The sequence below is a fragment of the Kogia breviceps genome, chromosome 4 (assembly GCF_026419965.1).
Source record: "Kogia breviceps isolate mKogBre1 chromosome 4, mKogBre1 haplotype 1, whole genome shotgun sequence".
Lineage (NCBI taxonomy): Eukaryota > Metazoa > Chordata > Mammalia > Artiodactyla > Physeteridae > Kogia > Kogia breviceps.
In genome coordinates, this window is record NC_081313.1 from 170,422,717 (window position 1) to 170,436,024 (window position 13,308).

At 56.0% G+C, this 13,308-nt stretch overlaps 1 protein-coding gene across 1 annotated transcript; it reads left to right on the forward strand.

Moving 5' to 3' along the window:
• On the forward strand, positions 1–10,673 carry CCDC124 (coiled-coil domain containing 124). Its single transcript, XM_067032467.1, is given in 5 exon segments — positions 1–227; positions 4,795–4,964; positions 9,244–9,433; positions 9,993–10,107; positions 10,223–10,673. Coding segments are annotated over 5 exon segments (858 nt in total). The 5' UTR covers positions 1–52; the 3' UTR covers positions 10,431–10,673.
• Positions 10,674–13,308: the final 2,635 nt, after the last annotated feature.

A 13,308-nucleotide genomic window follows, 5' to 3' on the forward strand; every position in this document is an offset into this window, starting at 1 on the left:
TGGGCCCAGCGGGGCTGCTGGGCCTGGGACCACCTCCCCGGGAGGGCTGGAGATGGGGTGCTCGGAGACGGAGGCGCTTTGGACCACTGTCTCCAGGGCTCCCGCAGGGGCTATGCCCATTTCCCGGAGCGGACGATTGAGACCCACAGGGACAGCGTCGTGCTCGAGGCCACCTATCTCCGGTCCTGCTCCTGAGCAGCTTACAGGCCTGGGGGTGACAGAGCTGGGTACGGGCGTCCCTGGCCTCTTGCAGTGGGATCAGGGCTGGGGAGAGGGACGACGGGCTGGGGGAGCCTAGAAGGGGTAGCGGGAGGACTTCTTGGAGGAGGCAGCGTTGAGTTTCATCTTTTATTCTCTTTCTTACTTTCACATCCAATCAACCACGAAGGTCTTGATTCCCCCCTAAGTGTACCCACTGCTTAGCCAAAGCCACTCCTTAGACCCCCTGTTTGAGCTCCATGCTTCTGTCTCAATCCTCCAGTTCACCTCCTTACCAACCCCAGAAGGCTCTGACGCCCTCCGCACCTTCCCATCACCCTGGAATACAAATCCCCTCTTCCCAGCCTGCCTCCCCCACACCCCTGGGGGCTTGGATCTCCCCACTCCCTTAAGTCTTTCCTTTAATGCCTGCTCCAGGAAGCCCTTTGACACCCCCTCCCCATCCCTCCCCAGGCTGGGTCAGAAGCCCCCTCCCGACTTCCTCAGCGTCCATATGGCCCCGTCACAGCTCTGATCTGGAGTTACCACTCTTATTGTCTGTCTCCCAACCACCCTGGGAGTCCCATTCTGTCAGGAAGCCCATCAGCACTGCCTCTTTCCCCAGCATCCCACACATACTAGGTGCACAGTGCGTGTTTACTGAATGACAAAGTGTATGTGTGTGAGTGTGTATCAGACAGAGGAGAAAAGCTGTCTGTATTAGCTCTGGCTGCCATAACACGACTGGGTGGCTTAAACAACAGATTTATTTGCTCACAATTGTGGAGGCTAGGAAGTCTAAGATCAGGGTGCCAGCCAGTTTGGTTCCAGGTGCAGGCTTTCCTCCTGACTTGCAGATGCGCACCTTCTCACTGTGTCCTCACATGGTGGAGAGAGCAAGCTCTGGTGACTTTTTCTCTTATAGGGACACCAGCTATACTAGATTAGGGCCCCAGTCTTAAGACCTCGTTTAACCTTTATTACCTCCTCACCGGCCCTGTCTCTCTCTCTCTCTCTCTTTTTAAAGGATAAGGTACCATTTTTTTAAATTAGTTAATTTATATTTTGGCTGCATTGGGTCTTCGTTGCTGTGCACGAGTTTTCTCTAGTTGTGGCGAGCGGGGGCTACTGTTCATTGCGGTGTGTGGGCTTCTCATTGTGGTGGCCTCTCTTGTTGTGGAGCACAGGCTCTAGGTGCACAAGCTTCAGTAGTTGTGGCTCGCGGGCTTTAGAGCACAGGCTCAGTAGCTGTGGTACACAGGCTTAGTTGCTCTGTGGCATCTAAGAGGGATCTTCCCGGACCAGGGATCGAACCCGTGTCCGCTGCATTGGCAGGCGGATTCTTAACCACTGCGCCACCATATACATTTTGGAGGGACATAAATATTCAGTCTGGCCCAAAGAGCGGGTCAGAAAATCCCTGTCAGACTTTGGGATGGAATTGGGGGTCTTAAGCAACATGAGGAGGAGGAGATGCTGCGGCTGAGTCTCTGTGAATGGGCAGGTTTTCACAGGAGGAGGGGACAGAGGAGGGTGTATCAGGTGAAGGCATAGCAAGAGCAAAGGCTCAGAGGCTGGAGAGGGAAGTGAGTGGGAAGAGAAGTGAGAAGCTGAGTTTGGACACAACACAGGGTGTGAAGTAAATACCGAGGGAACCCTGGAAATAGATGCTTGTTCATTCATTTGTGCAAAACATTTTTTGAGCCCCTACTCTGCAGGGCACTGACTGAAGCAGTCCCAGCCCTGCCCTCATAGAGCTCCCAGCCTGGTGGGGAAGATGGACATTTATCGAATAATCCTGAAAATGAACATAGATAGCAACCTAAACAAGTACCTCAGAGAGAAGTTTATGGTCTGAGAGTCAGGGGGTGTGTCAGGGAAGGCTTCCTGGAGGTGGCAACACCTGAGCTGAGCCCTGAAGTTTAAATAGGAATTAACTGGGTAAAAAGAGGAGCAAAAGTGGTGGGCAGAGCAAGTGCAAAGTCCCTGAGGTGGGAACATGCTTTGTAGGCTTGAAAAAAGGCAAGGAGGTTGGTGTGGCTGTTGCTGAGAGAATGAGGGGGAGATGGAGGAGAGGTGGCATGTGGGGAGTTTCCTCATCTGACACTTAGACTGTGACCCCCACCCGCTTCTTAGTGCTCTCCTGGGGAATCCAGGTGAGGTTTTCTGTTGGGTACATTGTAGATGCTCAGTAATGAATGTTTGATTCAGGGGGCCCAGGAGCAGCTGGGAGAAGTACAGGATCAGGCTGGCATATCCAGCCCCGCTGTGGCAGCTCTTGCATCCTGTGCAGGGAGGGACTGGAATCAACCCCACTTCTCAGATGAGGAAACTGAGGCTTAGGGGAGCATTTCAGCCACGCTTGCAGAGCCAGGACTCAACCCTGAGTATCCTGGGTCCATTGATCTCCCTTACTTTGCCCTGCTCTGCCCCATGGGATTCGCTCCAGTCTCAGCCTGGAGGAACTGCCTCTCTGTGTCACGTGAGGGGCACCAGTGGCCTCAGAGACCTGATCTGCAATGATGTTCCCTGAGAGGCCAGCTGGGACCCTGTGGTGGGGCAATGGTTAGGAGGACGAAGTTGGGACTGAGGGTCTGGGCCTGGGTTGGAATCTGGGCCCCTCCACTAACCCACTCTGTGGCCCTGAGCATGTCACTTACCCTCTCAAAGCCTCAGATTCTTCATCGGTAAAATGGGGAGAAAAGTACCTGGCCTTGCTGCTGCCGGGGGTTGACATAGTTTAGACTACATTAGTCAGTCAGCATTCCGGTTATTATTGCCCAGCTCCATCGGACTCCAAACCTCTGGCTCTGCCCATTGCACCATCATAATTCCCTCAGCCCCTCACCCACCCACATGACAGTGTAAATCAGAATGTGTTCATGCCCTGCTCAGAGCCGTCTAACAGTTCCCTGGTGCCCAGAGAATAAAATCCTTGCTCTTTCTTATCCCTCCTTGTCAGCCTCACACCCTCCCACTCACTCTCTTCCCTCCCCTTCCCCCTCGCTCACCCACACCGGATTCAGTTGCCTCCATGCAGCCTGTAGCTCATGGCCTTGTTCCTGCCACAGGGTCTTTGCACATCCTGTGCCCTCTGACCAACAGTCTCAACCCTTCATCCCCACCAAGCTGCCTCCAACCTATCCTTCAGTTCTCAGGTTGGCTGTCACCTGCCAGGGTTGTGAGAACTCACAAGATGCTATATGTAAAGCATTTAGCCCAGCGTGCACGACCACTGCAAACAGGAGCTGATAGGGCTCAGAGGTGGGAGCCCCCTCCCCCATAAGCCACACAGCTAGGAGGTTGGTGGTGGGGGGTTGCCTGGTGGTCCTGAGCCAGGATGGCCCCCACATTCTTTCCCCTTCAGTCTCGATGCTGGGCCTACTTCTGCAAGGTTCAGCAAGGAACTGAGCTGGAGATTCTCAGTGGGGAGAGGACAACCAGGAGTGAGGGACATCAGCCCATTTCCCAGATGAGGAAAACTGAGGCCCGGAGAGCTGAAGGCTTGCCCTGACCGCACCCGCACAGTGCTTGTGTCCTCAGTCAGCACTCTGGAGGTGGGGTGATCTTAATTTCTTGGCTTCCCTTCCTCACCTGAAAGGCAGGCTTTGGAGGTGAGACTCCAGACTCAGCCCTGTGCAACTTAGCCAGGTACCTTGACTTCCCCACCTTCGAAAGGGAATAAGGACAGTCCCCGTGTTTAAGGCTTTAAGAGCATTCAATGTAGTTGGGCCATATAAAATGCTTAGTAGGGGACCGGGTGTGGGAAGTGTGGCACCTCCCATTTGGTGTCATCATTTCCCCAGCACCCAGTATGGGACTCACACAGACCAGGTGCCCACTGGACAGCAGCTTTACAATTGTTCTAAAATCTCCTGGCTGTGCGAGCCTGGGCTGGATCATTGGGAACAGTTCACGGCAGCTGCTTACCCAGGGGGAGGGGGATTTGGCCTCAGGGCTGTGGGGCCAGGACACTGAGGCCTCATAGCTGGCAGAGTGGGAGGGTCCTCGCACAGACTGGCCCGCAGGGATCTAGAGCAACATGACTTGTAACAGCTGAAAAGTAGAAACAACCCACGTGTCCATCATGGACAGATGGATAAACAAAATGTGGCCCATCCAAACAATGGAATATTATTCAGACATAAAAAGGAATGAAGCACTGACAGATGTTCAAACATGGATGAACCTCGAAAATATGATGCTGAGTGAAAGAAGTCCAGAATAGGCAAATCAATAGAGACAGAAATTAAGATTAGTGGTTGCTGGGGGAGGGAGGTGGGGAGGGACTGCTCATGGGGACGGGTCTCCTGTGGGGGTGATGGAAATGTTCTGGAACTAGATAGAGGTGATGGTTGCACAACATTGTGAATGTGCTAAATACCACTGAACTGTGCACTTTAAGATGGTTCATTTTGTATTATGCAAAATTCACCTCAGTAGATTTTTTTTTTAAGAGAGATTAATAAATCCAAAGCCCTTGTTTTATAGACAGAGCTATAGAGGCCCCAAGGGGGTCGTAGCTGCACAGGTGTGAGTCTGGGGCTGCCAAGGGTGGATGCCCCAGAGTCACTGGTCCCTGCCCTCCACTCACAGCGTTCTGAGGGATGCCCAAGAAGTTCCAGGGCGAGAACACTAAATCGGCAGCGGCCCGGGCACGGAGGGCTGAGGCCAAGGCAGCAGCTGATGCCAAGAAGCAGAAGGAGTTGGAGGATGCCTACTGGAAGGATGAGGACAAACACGTCATGAGGAAGGAGCAGCGCAAGGTGGGTGGGCCCTGGGCTCCCATGCCCCACCCATGGGCAAGGTGGCTGGTCAACACAGTAGAAGGTGGTGAGAGGCCCCTGGGTCTTTGGCCTGAAGGGTGAGGAGTCATTGGACATGGAGCAAGGGCAAGAAGGGAGACAGAAACAGAGGCAAAGTCTCGTGCAAAGGCCCTGGGGTGGCCAGGCCTTGGCACATTTAGGGAATGGCAAGCCCTCCACGAGCTTGTTTCTCTCCTTTGTGTGATGCCAGGGTTGGTCTAGACTGGCAGTACCTCACTCTGGAGCGATTCCGCACCCAGGGGACACTTGACAACATCTGGAGACATTTTTGGTCGTCACAACTGGCAGCTGGAGGGTGCTGCTGGCATCTGGTGGGCAGAGGCCCAGGATACTGCTCAACCCCTGGCAGTGCACAAGATGGCCCCACAGCAGAGTGAGCCAGAGGCTGACACATGCTGATAGATCCTGTTTCTGACCTGCTGACCTGGGGCCTGCAGGCATTTCCAGGTGTTTATAAAAACACAAAAGAGCGCAAGGATGGTTGGCTGTCTCCTGCGGGGGCCGCAGCACCACACACACAGTGGGTGCTTAATTGGTGTCTGGAAGTGGTTCAGGGCTGATGCTGACCCTCTTGGCCCAGTAGGTGGCACCAGAAACCATTCTTAGCCTCTTCTAGTGCCCTGGGCTGGTGAGAGGCTCCAACTGGGAATGTTAAAGGTTCTGGAATAGCAGTGGTGACACACCATGCCTGCGTGCCCAGTTCAGGGGGCACCTGGGCACTTTTCCGAGTTTTTCCCATTGTCTTTCTGTGCAGGGCTGGATCCTGCCTTGTTTTTAGTTGGAATTGAATATCACTGGTTCTCTCCCCTCAGCGCCCTCAATGTTGCACTGGGTCCATGGAGGTCTTTAAATTTTCCTTTTGACTGTCAACATTTTGACAATATAGGAAAGTTGAAAACCCAAAGGGAAAACTAATGTCTGCCAAGGACCCATTGTCTAGACAGAAAAGCCAGAGACCTTTCCACGGTCCCAGAGGCAGCAGCCCAGCCCAGGGTCCCAGGAGCCCTCCCCGGGCCTGCATCTTGGGCCTCGGTGTCATCCCCATCCTCTAAATGAGGAAACCGAGGCACAGACAAGGCAGGAAGTCCATGTCACAGGGCTGTGAGGAGGGGCTGGAACCAGGCTGGCGCCTGCTGAAGCCAGGGATCTGCCTTCTGGTTTGTGATGAGGTTTGAGTAGCCTTGCAAGCGTCCATGCCCCAGGGGTGTGGCCCAGGGAGCATTTGCCTGTCCACTCACCTGTGTAGTATACACCTGGAAGAACACACAGGGCAGAGGTCCGACAGGCAATAGGGGCCAGACAGGCTCTCCAAGCTACTCCACCCTGTCGCTGTAGCACAAAGCCACCGTATGCAAATAGGCTAGAACTTTTCCAAAACAGGTGGAGGGCCAGAGTTTGCCAACCCCGCTCTCTAGAACATTCCCAGCCCCCATGCCCCTCCCAGGCAGTGCCCCCTCCTGAGTGTTTTTCTTTTTTTTTTTTTGGCTGTGCTGCAGGGATTGAACCTGGGCCACAGCAGTGAAAGCGCCAAATCCTAACCACTAGACCACCAGGGAACCCCCGCTCCTGAGTGTTTTACCTGGAGCTATTGATGGTTCTCCTTCCCCATGGGGTGGTTTTCTGGGTTTTGTTTATCCCTCTTCCTGCTGGTGGGTGAGGGGGGCCCACAGTCTACACAGCACACCCGGTCCCTCTTTCTTTCCTTATGTGACAGCTGCTTTAAAAAGATACTGTTTTGGGGCTTCCCTGGTGGCACAGTGGTTGAGAGTCCACCTGCCGATGCAGGGGACACGGGTTTGTGCCCCGGTCCGGGAAGATCCCACATGCCGCGGAGCAGCTGGGCCCGTGAGCCATGGCCGCTGAGCCTGCACGTCCGGAGCCTGTGCTCCGCAACGGGAGAGGCCACAACAGTGAGAGGCCCGCGTACCGCAAAAAAAAAAAAAAAAAAAAAAGATACTGTCTTTATGAAAAAGAAACAAATCCACGTTTGTTCCAAAACACTAAAAAAAACCCAGCATCTACCACCCATGTGACACCAAAGGCTCTTCTCACCCAATGCCGTACCCTAAAGGCCATGTCCTCTGTTAAATGGGATCGCACAGCCAGATTTCTGCCAGCCGCCAGGCATCAGCCTTGGGCTGGGCTGTAATTCATCGCTCTGCCCAGAGGTTGGCATTTCGATTCCATTTGTTCCATATTAAGCAACTCGGCAATGAGCACCTGACTCTCTGGGCTCCATCTCAATTATTTTTGACGCTCATTTTTAATTTTTATTTATTTTATTTATTTATTTATTTTTGGCGTGTTGGGTCTTTGTTTCTGTATGAGGGCTTTCTCTAGTTGCAGGGAGGGGGCCACCGTTCATCGCGGTGCACAGGCCTTTCACTGTCACGCCTCTCTTGTTGCGGAGCACAGGCTCCAGATGTGCAGTCTCAGCAGTTGTGGCTCACAGGCCTAGTTGCTCCGCGGCATGTGGGATCCTCCCAGATCAGGGCTCAAACCCGTGTCCCCTGCACTGGCAGGCAGACTCTCAACCATTGCGCCACCAGGGAAGGCCTCATTTTGGATGGCTCCAGAATATTCCGCCCGCAGCTTCATCCTTCACCCATCACCAGATGCTGCCAATTGCTAATTGGCCTTTATAAAAAACTGGAAGTGTCTTTTTCAAAAAAGTCTGCCAAATGTCAAAGTATAAACGCTCATGTTCCCGGCTCAGTCCCATGTCCCTAGAGACTAATGGCCCCATTCTGCATGTCCTTCCTGAGATTGGAGCCTTCTGGAATTCATTCACTCATTCATCCAGCACACTTTTACTTAAGCACCTACTGTGTGCTGGGCCAGGGCCTGCCTCCTACCTCAGGGACTGACCAGATAATTGGCAGACTAGATAACAGGGGTTTGTGGAACACAGGAAAGAGCCGTGTGGTAGAGCAGAAGGACAGGGAGCCAGGACCTCAGGATGAGCCAGAGTTAATCAGGAAAGGAGGCTGGCAGTGGTGCCCCAGCAGGGTAGAACAGCTAGGGCAAAGGCCCTGAGGCAAGGCCGTGCTGTGGACAGGGTGAACATGGGCTGTACACGCACCACACAGTGGTCGGGGAGCCTCAGGAGGACATTACCTCTGACCGATGGGGAAACTGAGACTCAGAGCACGATGGCCCTACAGACATGGGATCCTAGCAGCTGCACCCAAACAGCCTTGATCTTTAACCGCCACCCTCCCCGTCCTCCCCACCCCCTCCCCCCCGGCTTCTTTCCTATCATGCAGGCAGGTTGGAGGTCAGAGGCCCAGTATGTGTCCTCAGGAATCCCTTTTCTGGGGCAGTTAGCCCTGTCACAAGGGGCACTGCAGGCATAGGGACCAGCCCTGAGGCCTGGCAGGCAGATGGCAGAGTTGCAGGCAGTGAGTGGGCGGGTGGGAATGCCTGCAGTGCAGTGCCCTTTGGGAGTGCTGGGCGGGAGGCGGCAGAATATTCCAAGCCTACGGCCACACAGCCACACTGCACTACAGAGGAACCAGAACCTCGCTCTGTCCCTGGAGCAATGGAGGGGCAGCGGCCACGGACAAGTCCTACAGGCCACATGTCCCCTCGACCAGCTGGCATCCAGGCCTCCCTGGGGTGCCAAGGTGGGATCAGTCCCAGCCCCTGTGACGCTCAGCTGGGAACACTTCGATGGTGCCTCCCAAGGTCTCCTGGCTCATAAAGCCAGAAGCACTGTCCCAGCTGGCAAATGGGTCCAGACCCCAGTGGCTTCTGTCGCCTTTGGAATCCAGTACAAACCCCTCCCCATGCCCTTGAGGCTCCCCATGGTACCACCTCTGCCCTCCCCACGTCTTCGTCCTCCACACTTCCCCTCCTCCCTCCAGCCACACCAGCCTCTGTTCCTCTGTCATGCTAGGTGGTTCCTGCCTCAGGACCTTTGCACCCACCATTCCCACCACTAAGGACTCTCCTCTTCCCCAGCTCTTTTCCTGGCTGGCTCCTCCTCCAGCCCAGTTATCACTTTTTCTTCAAGAGCCACCCACCCACTGCCTTGGCCAAGGTTCCCTGTTGTTCCCTAGTCATATAGGATGGGAGCCCCCAGGTAGGCTCCCATCCGTGTCCCCTACGCCCATCACGGTGTCTAGCACACAGCAAGGCCTCCATCCACGCTGGTTGAGATGGAAACTGGACCCCATGCCTGTGGGACGGGGTCCACTCCTGACTCCCAATCCCCCAGGAGGAGAAGGAGAAGCGGCGCCTGGAGCAGCTGGAGCGCAAGAAGGAGACACAGCGGCTGCTAGAGGAGGAGGACTCAAGGCTTAAGGGCAGCAAGGCCCCGCGAGTGGCCACCTCCAGCAAGGTCACCCGCGCCCAGATTGAGGAGACGCTCCGCCGAGACCATCAGCACAAGGAAGCCCCGGACCCAGGTGGGGGCCTCGGCGCACTCTGGAGCTGCCCTTTTTACCTGATAAACAATAGGCAGTGGGCCTACCCCCTGGACTGAGTCCAGACCCCCCTCCTCACCTCCAGAGAAGCTGCCTGGGCTCTGCAAGGTGAAGGGTGGGTAGGTGGTGTCATGGCAGACCTGGCTCTGAGCACGGACGCCATATAGGCACACACGTGTGTAATTACTCCACACCAGACCCTGGCTTGTGCTCCCCGGGGTCCCCACAGCTGATGTGGTGCCCCGAGGTGAGGAGACAGCAGCCACATATGAGGTGCCTCCTGAGTGGTGGGCTGTAGGGAAGTTAGTTTGGGGACTGCGCGGGCAGGACTGGCCCATCCCGAAGGTAGGACTGGGCGTGGAGCTCAAGTTGCGTTTCCATCCTCCTGCATCCTTCTCTGCCTGCCTGCCTGCCTGCCTCCCTCACTTTCTCCCCTGCTTCTTTCTCTATGGTGTCTCTCATCTCCATGGAACTCTGCGTCTCTGCTTATTTCTCTCTGTTTCTGGTATGTCTCTGTCCCCCGGCCGCTCCCGCCCCCCAGCCGAGAAAGCCAAGAGCCACTTGGAAGTGCCATTGGAGGAGAATGTGAACCGCCGCTTGCTGGAGGAGGGCAGCGTGGAGGCACGCACCATCGAGGATGCCATCGCAGTGCTCAGGTACGGGGCAGGGCCTAGGTCTTTGGGTGGGGCTTGGGGCCCGGAGGGGAGCTTGAGCCTCTGGGGGCGGAGCGGGCCACGCCCCAGCCCCCCTTGACGCCTGCGTCTTTATCAGCGTGGCGGAGGAGGCGGCAGACAGACACCCTGAGCGCAGAATGCGGGCGGCATTCACTGCCTTCGAGGAGGCACAGCTGCCGCGGCTCAAGCAAGAAAACCCCAACATGCGGCTGTCACAGCTGAAGCAGATGCTCAAGAAGGAGTGGCTGCGTTCTCCGGACAACCCCATGAATCAGCGCGCCGTGCCCTTCAACACCCCCAAGTGAGCCTGGAACTGGGGGAGATGTCCTGTGGGTGGTCAGGGTCACGACCCCACACGCCCTTCCGCTGGGTCAGCTCCGAGGGTTACAGAGATGTCTGGGGGCCACGGCACGTGTCCTGGGGGCTAGGAGGCATCATTGGCCACACCTCCCGCCCGAGGGTCCCTGCTCCAGTGACACCCCTCGCCCTTCCTGCACGCGCCAGTGTCCTGGGGCTGAGTGTCCAATAAAGGCAGTCGGTGAGGCAGAGTGTGCACTTGAAGTTTACGTGACTGGGTGGGTGGTGGGAAAGAAGGGCTGGAATGAGGTGGAACGCACAGGCCACAGCCAGAGAAGACAGGGTCCCCCAACCGCACTCCTGTCCTAGCAGGCTAGCTGAGAGCTGTTCTCGGCTCCCGGCTGGGCCAGTTATACAGTGAGAGACCTGTACCATCATCCCCTGGAAGCCTTGCTAGGGGTAGCTCAGAGAGGTTGAGGCACTGGCTCCAGGTCACACAGCACTTCAGAGGCAGAACCAGAGGAGAGCTGGAGGCAAGTTGTTGGCACCCTGAGATTTTGGTTCAGAGTCAGCAGCCAGGTCACATACTGTGCTTGGGGTCAGGAGATGCAGGCTGCTCTGCTGTTATTCCGACACAGGAGGCATCTGGAAGAGCAGGGCAGGCTTCCTGGTGGAGGATTTCTTTAGATCAGGCCTTAGTGGAAGATGAGTCAGTTTCCATCGCAGAGGCAGGGCACTGGGCAGGCAAGGGCCTGGAGGCTGAAGTGGGCAGGTGGATCCGGGTAGAAAGGAGTATCCCATCGGAGGCTGAATATCTGGGAAGGGCTGGGTGAGAGCTCAACTTAGTTCTGGCTTCCTAGAGCTTAGTTAGTCTCAGGGAGTCAGTAGAGAGGAAGGGTAGCTGGGAGATGGGCCCAAGTGTCTGGGGTGGGGTCCACGCATTTACCAGGTCACTGCTTTGGGCTTCCATCCAAGTGACACCCTTCCTGCACTCACAAGCCTGCCCCTGCACCTCTGGCCCCTATCCCCCTCACTCTCCACCAGCCCCCCAGCTCTGGCCCCACTATCTCCTTGTTCCCAACTTCTCCAACACAGCAGACTTGTTCCCTCTCAGGCCTATGCCAAGAACTCTATTCTCCCAGGTGTCAAGTCTCGGATGCAGATCCTCACAGATGTCCCCAACTCTGTGGAGTCACAGCTGAGCCTAAGGGAGCCAAGCTCTGCCCAAAAGTAGGGAGGTCTTCATGGAGGGAGGGCCTTGTAGGATGGGAGTTCTCCACACAGACAAGGGACAGAAAAGGTTGAAGGAACTACACATGCGAAGGCCTAGAGGTCACAACTCCTGTTCAAGGGTGTGTGTGTGTGTGTGGGGGGGTGCCATTAATAATTGGGTACAGCTGAAGTGCAGTATGGCAGGTACCTGAAACAATGGTAGCTGACATAAAAACTAACCAACATATATTGAGCACTGGCTTAGTTTGGGGATTTCCCCAGGAACCAACTGTGAGACAAGGACTAGGGGGCATGAGAGGGATCTAGGATGGACCCCAGGAAGACTCCGTGGGGGTTGAGGGAAGTGAGACAGACGGAAGGAGCCCTACAGGGGGTGCCAATGAGCTGAATCCTCACCAGGGAGGATTGTGAGAAGAATCCGCTGTGAGAAGCATTCACTGGATGCTGGGCCCTGGCCTAGCACGTGGTAATGTCATTTCACTGAGCCCCGGGGACAGCCCTGTGTTATACTGATCTTCTTTCTAGATGGGAAAACTAAGTCATCTGCCTGTGTCACATAGCCAGGAAGCACCCAGACTGTTGGTGAGCCCGCGGGGTGGAGGTGGGGCCCGGAATTGGGGCTTGAGGTGTCAGCCGAATAACAACGGGTGGAGGAGCCCAGATGGCTCCGTACAAGTGGAGCCATTTGAGCTCCCCCTCTTACCTCTGGGGGCCTGAGGCCAGGGCCTTAATGGGTCTGAGCCTGTTTCCGCCTATATAAAACAGGACTGAAACAGTATCTAACCCTAGGCCATCTCGAGAATCAACAAGATGGTGCCTAGGAAGGGCAGATGCTGAAGAAGAGCTTGGCAAAGGAACCTCTTGCATGGCCACCTTGGGGTATTTGTGGTCGGTGATTAGGATAGGTCGGGGACAAATGGTGATTAACTGGAGTGAAGAAGCCAGCGGAGCGTGCAGGGCCTTGGACGCCACGCTGAAGAATGGGACGATGAATGGGACTTCGCCCCAGGGCGACGGGGAGCCATGGCAGGTGTGTGAGCCATTGAGTAGGAAGAGCACCCGGAGCTGCGCGTGGCAAGCTCTGCTGGGGGCTTGTAGGGGGACGGCTGGTAGGCCAGAGAATGAAGGTAAAACTCAGGACAGGTGCTGAGAGGGCCGCCTTCATTCCTCACACATAAAGACGACGGTAATAACGATTGTTCTGTTTCAAAGAAAATCCTCTTCTGTCGCTTTCGGGCCTCATCCCCGCGGAATCCCAGGCTCGCGCATGCGTGCAAGCAGCAGGGAATCCCCGGCTTCGCCGCAGTGCGCGGGAGGGGGCGTGAGACGGGAGTTCCGTGCGCTCCCAGCCCTCCCCGCGCGCGTTGCCTTGACGACCAGGCGGTGCCGTGGGGACGCCGGACACTCACTGCGCCTGCGCGGGGGTTGTCTCAAAGGCGCCAGGGCTTTCCCGTCGTGCGCGAGTCGGGGAGGGAAAGCCGCGCCCGGCACGCATGCGTGGACCCTCTCCCGACCCCCCGCCCTGTGGGCCAGGGAATCCTCACCTGCCGCAGTGCGCACTGGGGGCGGGGCGGGGAAACCGGCTCAAACTGGAGTGGAGTTTGCTGAGGGTTGGACTAGGGAGGGAGCCTGCGCGGGGTCTTCCCCGGGTTC